Genomic DNA, 22,455 nt, shown 5'->3' on the forward strand with positions numbered 1-22,455 from the left:
CTGTATGCAATGCGTGCTATTCGCCCACAGATTTGGATTAGAGTAGATACAGCAAGTTGCTCGTCAAAGCGTGCCATTCCGATACCTGAATGTCTCCAACTTCCTCATTGGCCGTAGAGCAATTCCAAGTATACCATCAATAAAAGCCTAATTAGAGTCATCAAACCTCTCAGTCATTCAATTAGAGCCATTAGAACTTCATAACTATGAGTTGTTTTCTGTGTGTAAGCTGAGGACACGTGTCCCCAGCTGACACATCTGTATCTTCGTAAATATTTATGCTACGATAATGTATTATACCTCAAAAATTACAGTCGAATCCAAATAGTAGGCTTTCCACTTTTCAAGACTTTAGCTCAAATACTGTTAAAACCACGATCAAAAAACTATGTGCGAGCTGGAGTACCGTGTCTCCAGCTTACACATCTGTATCTTTGTAAATATTTAAGTTAAATCAATGTTTTATATCTCATAAATTTAAAGGCACTGGGTCTCTATCAGAAGGAACTCTAGGGGTGGAATCTCCATTGGCGTGGGTTAACGGGCAAGGAGATAATATCTTGGATGGTTGACAATCACTTTTCCTACAATTTAACGTTCCACCAAACTCAACACGCTTTCAAAGATAACCTCGCAGCCGCCTGCTCACACTTGACATGACACAACCCATTGACAGTTATCTTTTTCTGCGCATCAGTCGGGTGTTACGTTTAGGAATCACAAACCTTCTGCTCTACAGATTTCTACAGATAACATAATATTAAGATTGGTACTATTAATCATCAATAATAATTTGCAGCATCTGTGTCCGGCGCCGACACGGCCAGCCTGACTATCGCACGGCCTCGTGCGCTTAGTCCAGGGTTTGTCCATCTGTAAACATTCAATTTCTTATTATCACAGCTCGTCCATTCCTGACTACAGAGCGTGCGAATATCAGATCGTAGAATCACAATAAATACAGCTGATCAGGGCGTGATGACCCTCGATCAGGAAACCAAACCATTACAGCTGGCCCGGGCGCGAAGCCCGACCAGGAAACCAAAACATTACAGCTGGCCCGGGCGTGAGGCCCCTTCGACCAGGAAACCGGGGTTTAGGTAACATGGCCCGACGCGCAAGGCTTAAGCCAAGGCTCCTTCAACCATTTACCTCAAACCGCACCACTACTACTGCTGATCCAGGCATGCAGCCATGCGACCAGGAAACCAGGGTTTAGGTAACATGGCCCGACGCGCAAGGCATAAGCCAAGGCTCCTTCAACCATTTACCTCAAACCGCACCACTACTACTGCTGATCCAGGCATGCAGCCGTGCGATCAGGAAACCAACATTACATCAGCGTGGCCCGGGCGTAAACAGCCCCTTCAACCACGGCAACAGGGTGGCCCGGGCGCCCTTGGCCCGGCCCCCTCAACTCACTCACTCACAAAGGCCCTTCCAGTTTACGTCAATCACAATAATTTCCGTCAACCTGCACCAACTCTCAACGTCTGAGTCAGCATCCTCCATGTAAAACTTGATGTGTTGCGTAGCGTAGGTGTGCATGCTGAAAGATTTATCTCCTTTGAATAGTGCCCTTCGAATCCCACTTCTGATAAAGGCACTGGGTCTCTATCAGAAGGAACTCTAGGGGTGGAATCTCCATTGGCGTGGGTTAACGGGCAAGGAGATAATATCTTGGATGGTTGACAATCACTTTTCCTACAATTTAACGTTCCACCAAACTCAACACGCTTTCAAAGATAACCTCGCAGCCGCCTGCTCACACTTGACATGACACAACCCATTGACAGTTATCTTTTTCTGCGCATCAGTCGGGTGTTACGTTTAGGAATCACAAACCTTCTGCTCTACAGATTTCTACAGATAACATAATATTAAGATTGGTACTATTAATCATCAATAATAATTTGCAGCATCTGTGTCCGGCGCCGACAAATTAAAGTCGAATAAAAAAACCCGACTTCAAATATTTCAAAGCTTTATCTCGAACCGTTTTCGAACAGACTACGAACCGATATGTATGTGTAAGCTGGTGACACGTAACACACGGTGGATTATTAAAACCGTATAAGTTAGAGTTGCGTTTTAAAGATCAAATAATTCGTTATAATTAAAGTACACACGAGACATAATTTCAAATCTCTAGGCCTCTTAGTTTCAGAATTAAAAGCCAAAAACTATTTTCCCGCCAAATAATTCAAATAATATGGGTCGACTGCGACGTTGTCCGTGCGTCCACTAGAGCAGTCGAATTTGAACCTAAAAACTAGTAGCGTTTGAATAATTTTTATTTGTAGTTTAAATCATTTAATTTCGATTATAAGAATTTTAGACTAGGAGCCGGCTGATTTGTGTATTGAGTACCTAATAACCTATATTTTATAAATAAATAATAATAAATAATGGTTGAGTCCCGGGAAAGGACGTAGGATAGATTTTATACCGGTTTTTGAAATATGATAAAGATTTTCATCATCATCATAAATCATCTGAAAATTATAAATAACTTGAAAAAATCGAGTACCTCTGGGCTTCGGCTTGACAGTACTGTGTTTGTCATAGAGCAAAATCTGTTTGTAACCATAGAGCAAAATATAGTTGTTGCCCATTTTTGCCACTTGACGTAGCAGAATCGTGGGACTTCACGGTATTTAAATAAAAATTAAAGTGGTTGCGTTTAGAAACGCCACAAATATTTGAGCCTTTGGAAACAAGTTCGTTACTTGTATATTAAAATATAATTTTGTTTTACCTAGCTTTTTCTTATTAATAAAATATAGGTTATTAGGTACTCAATACACAAATCAGCCGGCTCCTAGTCTAAAATTCTTATAATCGAAATTAAATGATTTAAACTACAAATAAAAATGATTCAAACGCTACTAGTTTTTAGGTTCAAATTCGACTGCTCTAGTGGACGCACGGAACGGCAACGTCGCAGTCGACCCACATTATTTGAATTATTTGGCGGGAAAATAGTTTTTGGCTTTTAATTCTGAAACTAAGAGGCCTAGAGATTTGAAATTATGTCTCGTGTGTACTTTAATTATAACGAATTATTTGATCTTTAAAACGCAACTCTAACTTATACGGTTTTAATAATCCACCGTGTGTTACGTGTCACCAGCTTACACATACATATCGGTTCGTAGTTCGAAAACGGTTCGAGATAAAGCTTTGAAAGATTTGAAGTCGGGTTTTTTTATTCGACTTTAATTTATGAGATATAAAACATTGATGTAGCTTAACCCTTCATTTGGCAGTGATGCTTTTAAGCAACAACCACTTTGAATATTTCTACAGCACCAAATAATAAGTTTTGTGCAAATCATTCGATTTTGTTACGAAGCTTAGTTCAGCAAAACACTAGTAAATCGGTCGTCGACTGAGTTTTGAGTGATTTCATATCCATATTTCTGTCAGACGCCAAGATGACGCGCAATGAGAATAACAAAGACGGAAGTTTTATGATTTTGTACTATTTTATCATCTCTAATTGTTTTTGTTTTGTCTAAATTTTATTCATAATAAATCAAACTAATCATATAAAGCAATATTTGGCGTAGAAACTGTGTTTTCTAATACATAACATGCTTCCGAACCTCGATGTTGCCTAGAAGCATCAGTGCCAAACATGTAACAAAATAGGTTTAGCTTTTTGTTAATACAAAAGAGTGTCAATACACAATAAATCAATCATGAAATATATGAATAATGTTATAGAGATGGTATAGTAATTACTTTTGATGCAATTATGGACCCTGTCGGGCACAGCATTTTAGGAGAGAGGAAGAATTTGCTGTCTGTCTCTGTGATGTTTGTCTTCACACTTATACCGCTGAACTGATTTAAATGATAAACACATTTTTCTTGCGTTGAAGTCAACAACTATAGCAGATAACGGTAACATACCAGTTTCAGAAGCTAAAGAGAAAATAAAAAGCCAACCTTGGCTCGGCATATTGATCGTGAAGTATGATGACATACGTCATCTATCAAATCTTGGAGAAAAAGGTCATTGTCGACTTTGCGAAAATGGCCAAAAAAAAGTTTAATGCATAAAATGTGAAATAGGATTGATTTTTTTAAGATTTTCATATAAAAAAATTAATTCTATAATATATCTCAATGTTTAATTTAAGTACCCCTATTTGGCAATGTGGTAAATAAGCAACAATCGTTTTTCGCGAAAATACCAACCAAATATTTTTTTTACTATTTTTCTTAACTTTATTTGATAGTAACAATTAGGTCTAAATAGATTTTATTGAAAAATTCTAACAATTTGTGTCTTGCCAAATGAAGGGTTAAATATTTACAAAGATACAGATGTGTAAGCTGGAGACACGGTACTCCAGCTCGCACATAGTTTTTTGATCGTGGTTTTAACAGTATTTGAGCTAAAGTCTTGAAAAGTGGAAAGCCTACTATTTGGATTCGACTGTAATTTTTGAGGTATAATACATTATCGTAGCATAAATATTTACGAAGATACAGATGTGTCAGCTGGGGACACGTGTCCTCAGCTTACACACAGAAAACAACTCATAGTTATGAAGTTCTAATGGCTCTAATTGATGACTCTAATTAGGCTTTTATTGATGGTATACTTGGAATTGCTCTAGGGCCAATGAGGATGCTGGAGACATTCAGGTAGTAAATCCAGTATAGTTCCAAAATACTGAACTGTCCTATCGATGACATTGACAGCGGGGCGCCACCGTCAATACCGAATCGCTGGTTCCGATTTTTGCCATGTTGGAAACTATAAAGTTGAACGATGGTAGCGCCCCCCTGTCATTGAGTTTGGCGGGACAGTTCAGCGTGGGTCATCTATAATAACAGATCATTGGACAGAGTCTGTGGATTGTTTAAAAAAAAATCTGTCATTGTCAGTGTCAGTCAATGTCAAAGTATGCGCACGGCGCGTGTTATTATTTTTGCAAACAGAGAGGTTAGATTTCATTTTCAGCTCAAAAATATTTTTTATTGGTATTGATTGCTAAGAAAAAGGTCAAAAACTAAGAATTCCGTAAAATGTCTAATGTAAAAATAAAAGTTATAAGCAGAAACCCTGAAGATTACATGCGAGCGACTAAAAAGGATATACACAAACGTAAGACTTAAGTTTGGTTTTGTTTAATGTAATTTACTACATTGATATCTCTCGAATACATTTTAATAATATTATTTCAGTGCCTAGAAATTACGACCCCAGCTTACACCCACTTGAAGCACCGCGAGAATATGTACGAGCTCTTAATGCTGTCAAGTTGGAAAGAGTGTTTGCGAAGCCATTCGTGGGGAACCTAGACGGACACAGAGATGGAGTTTCATCTATGGCTAAGCATCCTAATAGGCTAGCAGTTCTGGCGAGTGGGGCCTTCGATGGGGAGATCAGAGTATGGGATTTGGCTGCTCGAAAGTGTACCCGCAATTTTGTAGCTCACGAGGGTTGGGTCCGTTCTCTTTGTTACACACCGAGTGGGGAATGCTTCACTAGCGTTGGCGATGATAAAACTATCAAATTATGGAAGAGTGAGGTTCAGTCACCCGATGACGAGGATCCAGTCAACACATTACTGAGTATGTCTGTTGTGACTGGTGTAACTCATAATAGAGTGAAGCCAATCTTTGCCACTTGTGGGGAACATTGTCAACTGTGGGAGAATACAAGGAATGAACCAGTCAAAGTTTTTAAGTGGGGTGTTGACAGTCTCCATCATGTAGCATTTAATCAGGTAGTTTATCTCAATTTATTGCTATTTAATTAATATTTTCTTTATGAAATACTATAATGTAAAATGTTTTTATTTTGATTACAGGTGGAACACAATTTGCTGGCATCTTGTGCAAGTGACAGAAGCATAATTTTATATGACTGCCGTGAATCAGGTCCTCTCAGGAAAGTTGTCATGGAATTGAGGTCCAATGCTTTAGCTTGGAATCCCATGGAGGCCTTCATATTCACTGTAGCTAATGAAGACTACAAGTAAGTATGTTTTGAACTCTTGGTTATCACAGACAACCTTTTCCTATAATGATAATTTTAATAGTCTATTAAACAATGGAGTTCTATAAATTATTATAGTTTAAGGTGTCTTATTCTTACTTACACTTGTTTGAATTGTAAAGTTGTTTATTAATAAATAATGTCTTCCACCCACAACTTAATGTTCTGGGTAGTTGTTAAATAATGTTTTATTTTAATTTTAGTTTGTACACTTTTGATGTGAGGAAACTCGACCATCCCATTAACATTCACGTAGACCACACATCAGCAGTTATTGACGTTGACTATGCACCTACTGGCAGAGAATTTGTGGCTGGCAGCTACGACAAAACTGTCAGAATATTTGAAAGTCTCAAAGGACATTCTAGAGACGTCTATCATACAAAGAGAATGCAAAGACTGACCTGTGTCAAGTGGTCTTTGGACAACAAATATGTACTCTCCGGGTCTGATGAAATGAATATTAGGATGTGGAAAGCCAGAGCTTCTGAAAAACTTGGAGTTGTAAGTATTATTCTTATTTAAAATTTCTTAGCAATTACGAGCCGCTTCTCAAACTAGCTTTTAAATAAACAACTTAAAAAATCGAACTGCCTAAGGCAGATAACTGAAAATCAGGGCATAGTATGGTTCAGTAGAAAACTTGTCTTTTTTATAGTAAAATATCCTACTTATAAATGCCTAATATAATGTCTTTTCAGCTCAAGCCCCGTGAAAGGACAGCTTTACATTATGCAGATGCTTTGAAAGAAAAGTTTGCTAACCACCCTCAAGTTAAACGGATTGCTCGTCACAGACATGTTCCTAAACATGTGTACAACGCTCAGAAGGAACATAGAATCATAAAAGAGAAGAACAAGAGGAAAGAAGCCAACAAAAGAGCCCACAGTAAAAAGGGAGCCGTGCCACATATTTCTGAGCGAAGAAAACATATTGTTAAAGAAGATAAATAAAAATAAGTTTTTAATGACATTATTTTTTTTATTTATTTCATGATAAATGACTTAGTATAAGTTGCCCTTTCCAATGAGGATCATTTCGATTTTTAGCTGTGAATGCAGATTTATAGGGCTAAGAAATCCTTAATACACAGTGCAAAAATTTTTGTTCTACGACAAAAATTGACGAAGTTATGGCCAAATTACTAAAAAAGTTCACTGACCGCCCGGCGCGGGGACGATGACGTCATTATATCCGATCCGAACGCTGCCGGCGTACTGCGTGGATAGAAAATATTTTTTTCTAGCCAAATTATCAGTTTTAGAGAAAAACTTGTAATTACATTTATTCATCAGAATAAAGTAAGCTATCGATAAGTAATTTTTAAAAATGGAAATTGTGAAAAATAACGCAAAAAATCCATACGCTCATACGATTCAATGGCACGCAGAGACGCGATTGGGGTCTCCGCGGTGGTATATTTGGCGATTTATTCAAATAAAGTGTACATAAGTGTTGTTAGAGTCATATCTTCTTCCAAGTAAAATATAAAAATGTATAAGTATTAATTTATTTACTTCTAACAATAAGGTATAACCACAGAATAATAATAAGGTATAACTTCTAACAATATGACATTGCTATGAAAATCATTTCGATGTACACTTAATACTAGAGATGAAACGGATATCCGGTAACTATCCGGTAGGCCGGATATCCGGCCTAAATTTACTATCCGGTATCCGGCCGGATACCGGATATTAAAAAACTACGACAATTTCCTATTAATAAAATAAAATACATTAAATCTTTGGGGTAAATAAATATCAATAAAATGGCTTTATTAAAAGTCCAAAAAGTTACAAAAAAGCCATATTAAGGCCTTTCAAAAAACTAATTTCTTTTTCTGGGCTATTATCTCTAATGACGAATACATAAATGGTAAATATCTGTTAATGTCAAAATATTGCCAAATAAATTTTCATTATTCAATCACACACTCACGATGGCAACCAAAATCGCCCGAATTAATCTGCCCCCTAGACAAGTGGCAAAATCTGACATTCTATTCGGATGAATTCGATTTTCGAAAAGTGACTAGTCTAGTCTACTAATAGACCCACTGATCGCGTTCGAAACACCTGTGCGGCGCTAAACTCGTCACGACATGCAACGAGACAATGGGCCAACTATCCGGCTATCCGGCCTAGCAGCTGGCCGGATATCCGGTATCCGGTATCCGGCCAAACAACTATCCGTTTCATCACTACTTAATACCTACCTGTTATTTAGTTTTTCTGAGTTAAACCTACGCACCTACCTATCTATTCGCCGTTCCCATGGGCGGGCCAGCTGCTGCAGGAAGGACAGCCGCTCCGTGCTGGAAATCTATTTAATCTTAGCCTAGAAGCTGGGTATGACTACCCCGCCCCTCTCCTCTCCCCAGGTCATAAACAGGGCATGACTTTCCCCCTCGGCCAGAAGTTGGGTATGATTTACCCCCCCCCCCCCCCCCCCGGCCCGAAACTGGGTATGACTTGACCCCTCCCCCTCCCCCCAGGCCAGAAGCTAGGTAAGGCTTGCCCCTACCCCCAGGCCATAAGCATAAGCTGGATATGACTCCCCTTCGGCCAGAAGCTGGGTATGACACCCCCCCCCATGCCAGAAATGCCAGAAACTGGGTATGACTTGACCCCCCCCCCCTCCCCCAGGCCATAAGCTGGGTAAGGCTAGCCCCTCCCCCCAGCCCTAGAAACTGGTTATGACTTGACTCCTCCCCCCCCCTCTCCCCAAGCCAGAAGCTGGGTAAGCCTAGCCCCTTCCCCCAGTCCATAAGCATAAGCTAGGTATGACTCCCCCTCGGCCGGAAGCTGGGTATTACTTACCCCCCCCCCCCCCAGGCCAGAAACTGGGTATGACTTGCCTCTCCCTCCTCCCACCAAGGCCAGAAGCTGGGTAAGGCTTGCCCCTCCCCCCAGGCTATAAGCTGGGTATGACTTATCCCCCCCCCCCCCCAGGCCAGAAACTGGGTATTAGCATCATATTAAGTATTATTATGTTCAATACAAACAATCATTAAGTTACACTCACCCCAACCGCGTCTCCGCATTGCATCGAATCCTATGAAAATGTGGTTTTTGGACATAGCAATACTTATTTTTCACAATTTTTATTTTTAAAAATTACTGGTCGATAGGTTACTTTATTTTGAAGAATAAATGTTATTAAAAGTTTTTTTCTAAAACTGATAGTTTAGCCGGAAAAAAATATTTTCCATCCCATTAGTACGCCGGCTGCGCTCGATTCGGATATAATGACGTCACGCGGCCTTGCGTACGTTGACTTTTAGCGGCAAAAACGGCCTATGTTTATTACTTAATATCTTCGTAAGTAATGGTCCGATTTGGATAATTCAAAAAGATATATCTTTCTTATGTCTTAAAGATTAACGTAGATACTAGTTTTATTGAATTTTCTACAACAGTACTGATCCTCATTGCTAAAAATACATATTTCGAGGAACATTGAAAATACAATCTGAACTTGGGACATAACCAATATTAGCTATCTATCTATACCAGCAATAACAAAGGGTGTTTTCTCCATAACTGTAACGCCATTAACAACAATGTGGGCTAATCAAAAAGTGCCCCCTAAGCAATACTTGTACAGCAAATGAAACATAAAATTACTAGTTTTGACAGGATTATAGCCAAAGAAATGTAATGTATCCTTATAACAATCACTAAAATCATGTTTTATCCCATGTACAGAAAACGGGAAGATAGTGGATTGTTCGTTTTCCTCCCAATTCTCTTTATTTAAAATCTTTTTACACTGCATCCTGCATCAAAGAAATCGCATCTCCCGTGACAATAACTTTAAAGATTTTCTGCTGTCACAATCATGGTGCTCCACCTATATTGGTGTTATTTGAAATCCCAATAAATAAACTTAAGAACATTTAACTTTTTTATAAACAATTAACAGGTACCATAAATATGGGACCAAATTTTGTGGTTATAAAAACAATGATCTCACGTGTCGTCTTTAACAGATGGATAGCGATTAATCCCAATTAACCAGTTTTATAACCATAAAAGTTGGCTCAAGCGTAGGTAACTACTTGTCGCTTTGAGAAGAGACACTGGATCCTTCTAAAGACCCATTTTCGGGGTAAACAAACACCTTCTCTGTAATGAAGTTTAGAACCAGGCTTTCAAATCGTACCAATATTGGTGAGAAGTGGGGATGCGTTTGAAAGTGCTTGTGGCGGGAGGTGCGATTTATTTGACGCCGAGTCTATAAAACATGGTTAATCTTAACAAATATTAAAATATGTAGATTTTTCAAACAGGGCATTTTTGTTAATCATGAACTTACAAATAGAGTGAATATAAAGATAATGAAAATAATTATCAGTATCTTCTCTTAAAAATTATAAATTATGCATATAAAAATTGTTACATGCATCTCAGAATTTTGTCTCATTCATAACCAGACAACATCACATAAAATATAAATATACTCATATCAATAAATTAAAGTAGGTACTTCTCCTCATTTTTAGTCATCTTTACTTCTTAATCTCGGAACTACAATTGCTGGAGTTGTGGAACAATTATTACTATTATTGATATTTTCATAAGGAAGAACTACATTAATTTGAAGAATGTGCAGTCCAGATAGGTTGCTTATTTATTATATCGTTAACATTTTTGCACAGAGATTTCAGAATGAAAGAAGACGTTTAATATGTCTATCATAGGAAACCCATTAAATTGTGGCAATCCAATTCAATGCCACTGTCGAACCTGTCAGCCCGATTGGTTAAATGGCCTGCTGATCCTGTTAGGCAATGTCATGGCGCGGATGTCGAGTCTGAAAAGCATAAAATAATAAAATAAATAATGTATAATAAATACTGTGAAAACAGTTGGGCCATGTCATATTATGTTCTAAATGAAATGATTTTTGGTGTGTAATGTGGTGTAATGAGGATTTACATTTTTACGCTATACCTATTGTCAAGTTTCTTAAAACTTCTATATAAATACTTATAGCTCAATAAAGTAAGGCCCCATGAGAAATTACCATTGCAACCCCAGTTAAGGTAAATATTCAAACTATTTATAACTAGCTGCTGTGCCAGTAGCCACCGGTGTTCGTGACACCCAAAGTAGCCAAAAAGTTCGCAACACGTCTTTGTTACAATATTGGAGTAAAGTTGTGATGTCAACTTTTTGGCCACTGGGTGTAACAAACTATTTGATGCTGACTGGACATGTAGCTTATGTGTTAATCAGGGTGTCAGCTAACTCCATCCTAATATTAAAATCGCTCCACCTGTTTAGACATGAAAAAGTAACAAACAAACATACACACACACTTCTAAGGTGCATAATACTTACAAGATATCATGTGGCAACCAAGAATGTTCTAGGTTGTGTTCCAACACAGTGAGAATACTAAGGGTCTTGAGAGTCGGTGCATAATCAAGCACATGGAGATCACTGTTATCAATCAACTTCTCTGGGTCATCATCCAAGTTATCCGTGGGACGTATATTCTGATGGGGACAGGGGCTGGAACATAATGTTGTTAAGATTATTAACATAACAGCTAGTGGTTATTTAAATATTCATAAATTGAAATAGTCTTGAATTCAACAAAGTTACCTGGTTCCACCAAACAAATAAACTTTATCTTCATATATTAAGCACGCTTGGCGTCGTCTCTTACAGGGTACTGCACCCTTGACATTCAAAAACTGCCAGTAATTATCTTTAAATGAATATCTATAGAGATCATTGAAATGAGTTCTTGTGTTTCCGTTGAATCCTCCAAAAATATACATGAAACCATTGTGGAGCCCTGAAATTTCATCAAATCATCATGAGGAATAATGTTTGGTTGCAGATACAATACAAAATCATTGTCTTGATAATTGTATTAAAAACATACATGCAGAATGACTGCGTCTTCCTTCAGGCCATGTTCCTCTTGGGTTGAGAGCCACCCACTTCTCTGTCACTGTATCTAAATAAAAGATTTGTGAGCAGTATACTTCTTCTTGGGAGTTATAGGGACTGTTTAAGTCTCCCCGGCCCCCAAATATATACATCCTGTCACCAACAGAAACTGCTGTGTGGAAGTCTCTATGTGAAGGAATCGCTCCGGTGGGATCCATTAGAGTCCAATTCATTGTCTCCAAGTCAAGGCAATGTACTATTTGGGAATACGTATCAGTGAGATACTCAAATCCTCCAAAGATATACATCTTGTTTCTAATCACACAGGCCGAGTGCCCGTCTTTGGCGAAGGGCACCATTCCGGACACGGCAGGGGCGCTCCATTCAAGTGTCTTGGTATCAAAGCAAGATAACGTTTCACATGCTACAGAATTATTTCGCCCACCCCACATGTAAACCTGAAAGTCAAGATAGAATTTTACATAAATACCTGTATACTTATTTACAGTGGTTTTATAAATAAACAGATTGTTTAAATCCAACTTACTTTGTCTCCGTACGCGACTGTAGTGTGTCCATATCTTTGGAATGGAACCACATCATTCTTTTTATAATTGACTGCTGACCAACGTAATGTAGCAGTATTCAGGACATGAACAGGAATTGGCTCCCAATCCTTATATTCTTCAGATGAATAGTATCCTCCAAACGAGTAGATTTTGTTGTCAATACAAACAGCAGCATGGTTTACCCTCATTGGACCACCATCAAGGTGCACAGTCCATCTCATGGTTATTAGTAAGATTTGTTTCGTTTATTAGTTAATTGAGCGCTGATAACAGCGAATGTTGTTCAAATGAATGGTCTTCGAAATGGAATTGTTAAAAATAAATTCCAGCTGATTTTTTGACAACTTTGACAAGAAAGAAATTGGGCTGTCAGACAAACGTCTAAAAAAATTTGACAATTTAGATATCGTTCAGAAATACCTATTGACATTGGCGAAATCGTGGTTCTCAAAACCAAGTTGTGGCCAAAATAAAAGAAGAAGAAGAAGAAATACCTATTGATATTTTTAATGCCACGGTTATTAAAAAATGTAAAAATAAAATATTTTTAATTCGATATCATGAAATAGCCAAGAAATAGCATGTTCCAAAGGTTCGTTCATTCGTTATTTTCAGCCAAATGACGTCCACTGCTGGACAAGGATCCAAGGATTTCCTTCCACAACGACCAGCGCTTGAATGATCAAGGTTATTTGAGAGACTGTTAATAAAACTGTCTTTGGAGTCTGTAGGTACATGGTGACTGTGAAATAATAAAATTGCTTTTGCTGCCTTCAATATAAAAGGGAACATACATACTACTACGCGTTTAAAGGGAACATTGAGATTTATTAATCCTAACAAACATGGACAGTCTGCAATACTATTGACGATTTTTTAGAGGAACACGAGGTCAAGCAAAAGCCTGCGGTCCTTTAGACTGTCAAGTCTAGTCGTCCTCTTAGAGAGAAGCTGTTTCACTTTATGTTTGCTTATAATGGTACTGCGCTGAAATGCGCGGTCCACATCCAGATACTTCCTGCAACCTTAAAATTCTTCTGAGATCGTCGGGTTCCAAAATTTAACGGAAACCTATTATAGCGAATCGGTAATAAGTAATAAGTAGGTACCTAATTGTCTGGAACTTTAGAGGTAAGTTACTAAGATAATAAAAAAAGTCTTGATTACCGGATTTCAACTAAATCAACTAAATCTCCGGTATTTAATTTTGTGTAAAACGAGACGAGATGCTCAGAGGTCGATTAATTTTTGCACAGAATGCCTTTAAGTGGTTAAATAAAAATATTTCATTAAACCAATCAAAGGCACCGCTGCCTTCGGCTTGACACCTTACAGGAATCACCCTGAATAAGCATACAACATGGGCATCGATCACAGGTCTTCGACCTTCTTGGCCGGTTCGGGCGTCGAGCTTGTGCTCATGGCCCGTGCTGCATCTCGACTGGCTACTGCCAGGTAGGTTAGCAGTTACTATCCTATAAGTTGCAGATGATCGTGACTACGTCTATTTTTAACCGACTTCAAAAAGGAGTAGGTTCTCAATTCGTTACATTAACCATTAAGTATTTTGCGACGCAAGTTATGTTGTTTTTTCATCAAAACGAAAGCAATAGGCGTGATCTTTCAACGCCAGGCGGCGTTAGGGATCGAATCATTTGTTATTATTTCCCTCACGCGTCGAGTTTCCAAACAAATTGTATTGTAACTGACAATATGAGCGATTATTGTTCGATTTGATACAAATGCTGTATTTGTGAAAGTTTTTTAATCATTATTTGAAAAATAATCTTTCATAGCTTTCAGCAACTGCTGTTCAGTTACCTTCAGAATAAATGTTTATTGTGTGATGACCAAACTCAGATACCTAATGATATTTTCAGAAAAACAATGCTTGCTTTTCATTAGGTAAGATTCTGAACTTTGAATCTGCAGAGTTAGTAGGGTCATGCAGAAGACAAAGTAACAAAGTAGGTAATTAGTTACAACGATGACTGATTGAAAGTTTTCATTAATTAAGTACTTAAATGTAGCCTCCAGAGTGGAGTAACTACAGGTCAGTTGCAAATTTTCTGGAGCACTGCATTAATGAGTCCAATAATTGTTCCTTATCTAGTGTTCATTCGCCTGAAAATTGACTGGGTGGAAAAGACCAAGCAAGAGGCAAGTATTACGCAGATACCTAGCTAGGTATACTTTATTGACAACAAATATCATTTTTGCGCCTCGTCTCCCGCGGGGGCGCGAGATGACAAGTCCCGTGACGTATAGAAAGCGTATTGCCGATGACATGATCTATAAATCATAGTCGGATCGGCGATGGTCCGCGCCCGCCTGCGTCGCTTCCTTGTTTTTTGTCTGACTCCTAAACCGTTAGCGGGATAAAGGGTGGCGGCATGTGTTCCGTTACAGATACAATTTGTTTGCGATTAAATATACAAACTGAAGTTTTGAAGACACTTTTTGTGTAGGTAGGGCCTACCTACAATAAAACTGGTCACAAAGTTACCTACCTAGGAACCTACTTCCCTACATTATTAGTAGACTTTTCGTCTGAAATGTAGAGCATAATGAGAATTGTAGATTATTTCATTAATCTAATTAAAAACACCCAGGCAGGTTAAACATTCAAAACTCATTTGCACATTAAAAGGCGGATTTAATGCCACATGACATTCACTTCCAGTTAACTTTCAGGAAAGCAGAAGGCTATTTCTCATCGCCACGGTTCTCATCGTCACCTTCGTGGCAAATTTTATTTCTAACTTATTTCAACTTTTTGTAAACAAATATTGTTGCGCTTGATGTGAAGATTGTATTCTCAGTAAATCAGTCAAATAGTGAGTCTCGTTTGGAAGCTTTAACGTTTTGAATTTTTTGATGCCACGAAAGTGATTCTGTACTTCACAGCAATAATTTTTTCAAACTTTACTAACTGTAAATGACTCTTAAGTGTTTATAAAACATATATTTTGTCTTATTTTCATAGATAAATAACAATAACATAATATAAATAGCAATTTTTTTATTTTTAAAGCTTGTACATATTTTAATTTTTACCCTTTTTTATTAAGTTATAGTTTAGTTGAGTAGTTATTTGTTAATATTTAGTGGTATATATGTATAGAATATTGTTTAAATAAATCTTACGTCACTTTTCCTTGTCGATATTAAATAGGTACCTACCTACTTAAATAAAATAAAACTTTACCTTTACAAGATAAAATTTTACCTATATCTAATGTCACCTACTAAGTTACAAGATTCTACGCAATTGGTTTTAAGTCACCCTTAACTGGTGGCATTCTGAAATGCTAAAGAAGCAAAAAAAGAATTATCAGTACCACAATAAAAAAGAACTCTAACTGATTATCAGTCCCTCAACAAAAATATTTTTTTATTGAGGCCAGATGTTGTACAATTTTTAACTCAAACTTCAGATTAAATTTATCTTACAAACAGATACTCAGTCACATATACAGACATACATACAGTCATACAGACAGACAGACGACAAAAATACGAGGCCCTTATTTTTTATTGATGTACTGAACTCTACTTACCACGTATAATTTATTAGTTATTAAAATATTGTAAAAACATAAACACCAGTCACTATATTTTAAAATAAACCAAAGCAAGAAATCACTTTCGTGGCCTAAAATCACCTTCGTGGTGATGAAGGTGATGCCACGAAGGTGACGAAAATTTTAGTTTTTTATGAATTATCCTTAAATTTGAATTTAACGGTTCAAGTCGAATACTACACAAATAAGTCTAACATGTTAAGTTTTCAATGGCCTAAGTTTCAATTAAATTGTTTAAATTTTAGAGGTAGAAAATATTGTTCAAGCAAGCGACGGTATATATGTCTATGGATAATCACAAAAAGTTACGTATTTTTTTCGCGGAGCGACGATCGACCTATCTCACCTCCCCAATGGCCGGAGCGCGACTTACGTTAACCGAATAGAATGATGTGATTGGTTACTGGTGTTCGGTTTAACAGAAATCTTGTATTATTACTCAAAATTTTAGGTACCTAAAATCGTGTGACCAACGTATTTCGCTTTCTCAATTCGAAATAATTATAAGAAGATATTTTTTTGACTATTGTGTGGAAAGTATATTTAATTACGATGATTTTAGTATATGCTACACACAAATTGAATGAAAATTGTGAATGCAGTAACCAAATGTTTCATTGCAACCGAGGGTGTGACACGATGAGAACGCGAAAAATGACCCCGTTTTTTATCGTTTCATGTGATTTTTTCGTATTATTTTTGCTTCTATTACGATACAATTTATTTTGTATGTAGCTAAATAGATATTTTATCATCTGATTTCAAAGTTATTGTTCTAACTTATACCGTTTATGAACTATTATTGTGTGACCATCAAATTTGAGTGTAAATGAGAAGTACCCAGAAATTAGAGTGCATAATGGTTTATTTTCCTACATGTAAATCACCTCATCATTAGGTAGTCCCTAATCAACTTTACTACTGCGTCATGTCATCTGGAACTCTGGTCTATCTGCAACCACCAGTCTCCCGATCATAATATTCAAATATGCATTGCGGGCTTATTTAGATCCGTTTCACGCACCACCCGTTACTATTGAGTGGCAACATTTATCATCGGAATCCTATAAAAAGTAAACCGGAACTAATCCGACCCCCGCCCCCGGCAATCTGCATACGCCAAGGAAAATAATTTCACGCTCTCAACAACACTGATAAGAAGCCCTTTTGTTGTGATTTTGGGGTACTAGAATGGATTTTGTAACTGAGTTTTCTATGTCACTTGGGGGCGATTTGTTACACATGTTTTGATGAAATTGTGACTGTTAGAATAAGAAAATTGCCCCAGATGATGATATCACCACAAGAGTTAAATAGGGATTTTCAACTTTCAGGCATTTCAAGCAGTCATCTGTCATCTCTACTTGTTAATACAGATTCATCCTTTGTCCTTAAAAAAGAAATACCTATCTACGAAAATGAACCATACCCTCTTTCTATCAATAGCATCGTTATAGCTACGTAGGTTTGCAAACGACACAAAGCAACTGCGTCTGGCCGACGACATCGTTCAGCGCGTTATTGATACACGGAAAAGATTTCTCTTTGATAGTTGCGGTCTGTACGTTTTGACGCCTCGTTTTATTGGAGGGAGGAGGGCACAGGCTTAGTTCATCGATATCGATAAACGTATCGGTCTTTAGAAAGACACAGTTTGGACGATAGGGTATTTGATATTAAGTTCGTACGCTTAACACATAAAGAAAAGGTGTTGCATACTTATCTCAGTTAATATATTGTCTTGTGTAAGCTCTTGGCATCAAAGAAATAATATTTAATAATATTTTACCCTTTCAGTGCCCACTGAAAACCTCACCAAGTATTTAGCTCGAAAGCAGCGCTAAGTTAAAGGGTGTAATACCTATGTGTATCGCCTTATCTTTAATCGTTCGTTGCTAACGAATTGATCCGACAGTTAATATCTACATATTTAATCTCACTTTTTTGAAAAATAATTCAGTACCATAAAAGGTTTATAAAATACGTAGGTATCGATACGAACATGTCGCATCCCTACGCAGCATCATAAGGCAGCATAACGTCCCCTCACCACGTCACATTTATTGATGGACTTTGGAAGTTTTCAATATTACGGCTACTTTACATATCATACGGATACTTTTATTACGATTTTGCATTTGCCGCCTGATGGGAAGTTACATTTAGCCGCAGTGTGTGGTGGTTTTGATACTAACGGAAAGTTGGCTTTTAAATAAAAGTAAAAAAATAATAACATAAGTAGGAAAGTACAAATCTTCGAAATAGTATATAAGTAGAGCTTTCAAAATATAACTCCAAAGATTTTTATGACAAAAGGGACTCTATGAAGACTAGTTCGCGAACTCTATTTGTTGATCTTTATTGATTTCAAGGTTACTGAAAATCTAAATTTACAACAATTGTAAACTAAATCGGATTTCAGGACTAGAATGAAGTCTTTTTTTCCCAAGAAGTTGTGACTTGGAAATACTGGAAAATGGTATCAACTACTTGTATGCACACACTTTTCCTTATCAGCTCATGGTAGCCCTGAATCAATGGAAGTCATTCATAAAACTCCTTGCATATTAATGTAATAATTTGTGAGTGCACAATAGCTAACGCAGATATCTCTTTAGCGACATTCCTCATATTTTTTCATCCACTTCGCGGGGGCATAGCAACCGTATGTCATTTTTATGTGGGCACTTTTCGACATTATATTCCTTTCTATTGTCGCATAGGTGCTTGAGGGATAAGGGCCTTAATATACGATTATCGGTGGCACTCACTATTGTGCTTGACCTGCTCGTGAGTTATTGGCCTTATCGTAACGATAGCTCAATTTCAAGATTCTTTCACGGGTTATGAAACGAGTTTGCAGCTTTCCGATATTATGTAGGTTACTAAGATGATCTATTTTTTTTATATAAAAAACTTGACCGTAAATATCTACCCAATCTATTCCCAGTCAAAATCATTTGTTTCCGAGCTATTTTTGTATTTAATTCTTTTTCATGGCTAAATTCACATCTTATTTTGTTCAACATAGTTTGATTCGATTGAGTACCTATATTTTCATGAAAAAGTTACTTGAGCGAAGAAAATAGTTATTCAGAAAGACTTATTGAGCACCAAGAACGCCCACAAAAACAGTCGGCTATAACAAGCAAGAAACCAAGTCGCAAGTTCTTAAAAATATCCTTATCCAGAGAACACATAAAAAGCAGACATCGTTTTTCTTTTAAAAAACTCTCTCATTTGCCTATCAATAGTGGTTGAGGCAGATCTGACCGTAATAAATGTCATACTTTATGGCTCTTAGGAAAAAATGCAAGGGAGCCATTTTACATTTTAGCCGGTGACCGGGGAACGCTATGTCGAATTACGCATCTCGAGTAGCCATTTCCCCGGAGATTTAAAATGTTCGAATATCTGTGAACAGTGGGCTTTTTACGAGTGGATATTGTGGAATGATAGTTGGCTTATTTCTAGGGTTACTTACCTATGTGTTGAGGAGTGAATAAAACTCAATAACCAAGTAGTTAAATACGAAAAGTGAGAATTTATGGCAATATAGTCCTCCGTTCTGGACTGATGTAGAGTCTAATAAATTGTACTAGCTCATGAAAATATAATAGTCCGTGTACTTCCGGCCTTCAATCGCGTTTAAGAGTTAATAAGCGACTTTAGAAGTCTGATATAGTTAAAACAGACGGGGCTTAACTTGCCCTCCAAAGAATAATTTAAACACATTTATTTTCATAAATTCGATAGAGTCAAGCAATGTCCTTCTAGAATTGGAAAGTGAACTGTGGAGAATTGGTGGAAATGGAAAATGTATGTGTTCCATCTGGGAATTAAAATCAGGACCATCTCTCCGGGTCAGGAGACATAGACCTCTTTCACCAAGAAAGTCTAGAATCAAATCTTCAAAAACACTAAATTAATAGTAAGTAGTCGATCGATGTTGCAGAGCACCAAAAGTCGTTACCACATTACATTATAGTAGAATCATCAAAATATTTCAAAACTTATTTTGAGAGAGAGCGGAGATGGTATTATAAATTCAAGTTCCTGTTTTGACGTAGTGTAATAATTGAATTTCCGTGCTGATACTGATCTTATCACTAATCAGATTATTTATTATGAGCTCAGCCCTGAAACAGCGCATCGCTATAGCTATCGCATCAGATTAGGCGCTACCATTGTGTGGGTAATGAGATTACTCATGTATGATGCAAAACACCGGCGTCTGAAATTCGCTAAAATGCAGCGGCTTAGCGCTGCACGGATTAGAATGCGGCGCTATTCAGGTCGCGACATTTCCCAAAATTGGCTTAGGGTACGGGTAGATTACTGCGATCCGTTGAATGTTAATGCGAGATTGTGTGGCATAGTTACATGTTACTCATAATTATTTAACAATTTATTAAATTTATGGACACAAGCAGGTAGAAGCAGTAGAAGATGAGTGAATAGAACCTATTGATTCAAAACGGGAGAAATTTTAAGCTGTACTCCGTACACGACGTTGTCATGGTAAGTTTCCTGACACAAAAAGATTTTGACATCACTATACTTGATTAATTCCAAGGTAGCAAACATCATCATCATCTTTATACATAGATAGGTCTGTTGATCTCTACTGCAGGAGTACGACTCTCTCTAATTTACCAGCGACAAATGGAGGATTTAGCCTAAAACTTTTCACGTTCTGGCCTGGCTGGGGTTGACTTTTGGGTAATTTTAACGTAACAGAATATTGTGTTCATATTAAACAAGTAGGTACTGTCACTGAATCAATCAAAAAAATTTGCAAAGAGTATACATTAACTGTTAATCTAAAAACCAACCGATGCCGCCTCCTAGTTAGCAAATTCCAAATAAACAGCAGCAGATTCCCCGTATTATCCGTGGATTGGTGTGATCAATCAAAGTTTTAGCCGTCCCCCGCACACTAGGTCGCTGCAAGATATTTGAATGAAGCTCCGTACGTGGGTAATGCCGCGGCGGCCGTATTAAATACTTTGCGATTCTGCCTGCCAGATTTGGAATATGGATCAACGTTCTGCTGATAAAAATAGGTAATGGTAAATTGGCTGTGTTTATCTAACGACACAATGCGGCTTCTTCTAGCGTATTTGTCACAACTTTAAGAGTCAGAACCAGCAGTAAGATGACTCCTGATTTTTTAAAATAGAGTTAAAAGTAGTTCAAGTGTAAAACTCTCAATGATAGTGCAAAAATGGTTTAAAACAAAATTTCAGTTTTAACATAAATAGAAAACCTGAAAGTTTTCTAACAACCACTCGAGCTTTATTCAAACTTTACTTAGCTAAGTAGCTTAGATTTTAATTTTGTACTAAACATTTCCAGAAGTAAAGACTGTAAATAGGTACCATAAAATAAATCATAGACAGGACTTCGATACGACTCCTACTCTATTATAATTGGGCCATGACCTATTTTACCTTCGCCGGGGTCATGACCCCGACTTGAGAAACAATAAACTTTGGTGTTACGAAGCTACGCCTGAATTTCAGTTATTCTGAATTTTATTACTTGTTAACTTTATTATTTTTACTAATGTGACATTTGTACTGTACGAGTAGGTACATTGTTCTTTTAACGTTTTATTAACCTCCATAAAATAAATAAATTATTTGTTAAATTCTTACGGTAAAGTGCGAGACTTAACAAACGTGTGATTAGAGGTATATTTTGCGGTAGAGACACCCACCCCATTTTTTTGTGACGTGAAAGTGCAGTAAACTAAGCAATTTTTTAATTTGAGTGGGTCTTAACTTATAACTTGAGTTTAAACGAATCTAACTGGCGACTACATTTCAAGAGACGCGTGAAAACTAAAAAAATAAAACACATTTTTATTGATGATCTGTGAAATATCGGAGTGTGACAGAGACGGAATATGGGATTACTTGTCGAAGCTTATTGGCTCGGTGTGACGGATTGATGGATCGCGGATTGTAATAAAATGCTTTACGCAAATATGCTTTCGAATAAAATTGATCATTGCGAGGGACGCTGCGGGTGTCGACTTAAGATAGGCACGTACCGCAAATAACCATACGTTTTATAATATCCCCCTTTTAAGAAAATAAAAAATACGTAAAGTAAATTCGATTCTGAACTTTTTTGGAGCTTTTGATTTGCGCACTCACTTGAGTAAAAGTTAAATTGGACAGCAGTACTTACTTACCTAATTTTAATAACTATTGCAAGGAATTGTTACATTAAAAAGCTAAAAAGAAATAGATTTCTTTTATAGAAATCAGATGATAAGAACTTCTACCTTAGATTGAATTAGTACATACAAATAAAAAATGACAGTACGGCAAATAAGTGTCTTCTAATAATTTAATTCCTGT

At 37.1% G+C, this 22,455-nt stretch overlaps 2 protein-coding genes across 2 annotated transcripts; one reads left to right on the forward strand and one right to left on the reverse strand.

Moving 5' to 3' along the window:
- Positions 1 to 4,907: 4,907 nt before the first annotated feature.
- On the forward strand, positions 4,908 to 6,991 carry LOC135072957 (DDB1- and CUL4-associated factor 13). The gene is made up of 5 exons (XM_063966964.1): positions 4,908 to 5,122; positions 5,203 to 5,747; positions 5,832 to 5,998; positions 6,223 to 6,523; positions 6,721 to 6,991. The coding sequence occupies exons 1-5, from the start codon at positions 5,044 to 5,046 to the stop codon at positions 6,970 to 6,972; spliced, it is 1,344 nt and encodes a 447-aa protein (XP_063823034.1). The 5' UTR covers positions 4,908 to 5,043; the 3' UTR covers positions 6,973 to 6,991.
- Positions 6,992 to 10,519: 3,528 nt separating this feature from the next.
- LOC135072610 (kelch domain-containing protein 3) lies at positions 10,520 to 12,841 on the reverse strand. The gene is made up of 5 exons (XM_063966605.1): positions 12,479 to 12,841; positions 11,924 to 12,389; positions 11,638 to 11,833; positions 11,371 to 11,544; positions 10,520 to 10,840 (listed from the first exon to the last, which is right to left on the reverse strand). Exons 1-5 carry the CDS (start codon positions 12,719 to 12,721, stop codon positions 10,777 to 10,779), a joined length of 1,143 nt encoding a protein of 380 aa, XP_063822675.1. The 5' UTR covers positions 12,722 to 12,841; the 3' UTR covers positions 10,520 to 10,776.
- Between the last annotated feature and the right edge of the window lie 9,614 nt (positions 12,842 to 22,455).

Source organism: Ostrinia nubilalis, chromosome 6, assembly GCF_963855985.1.
Source record: "Ostrinia nubilalis chromosome 6, ilOstNubi1.1, whole genome shotgun sequence".
Taxonomy (NCBI): Eukaryota; Metazoa; Arthropoda; class Insecta; order Lepidoptera; family Crambidae; genus Ostrinia; species Ostrinia nubilalis.

Excerpts from the sequence above, each read along its gene's own strand:
- LOC135072957 (XM_063966964.1), top strand. The coding sequence starts at position 5,044 with ATGTCTAATGTAAAAATAAAAGTTATAAGCAGAAACCCTGAAGATTAC. Across the intron at positions 5,748-5,831 it reads ATCATGTAGCATTTAATCAG|GTGGAACACAATTTGCTGGC; the intron begins GTAGTTTATCTC and ends TTTTGATTACAG. Across the intron at positions 6,524-6,720 it reads CTTCTGAAAAACTTGGAGTT|CTCAAGCCCCGTGAAAGGAC; the intron begins GTAAGTATTATT and ends ATGTCTTTTCAG.
- LOC135072610 (XM_063966605.1), bottom strand. The coding sequence starts at position 12,721 with ATGAGATGGACTGTGCACCTTGATGGTGGTCCAATGAGGGTAAACCAT. Across the intron at positions 11,545-11,637 it reads TATTTGTTTGGTGGAACCAG|CCCCTGTCCCCATCAGAATA; the intron begins GTAACTTTGTTG and ends ATTATGTTCCAG. Across the intron at positions 10,841-11,370 it reads TGGTTGCCACATGATATCTT|ACTCGACATCCGCGCCATGA; the intron begins GTAAGTATTATG and ends TATGCTTTTCAG.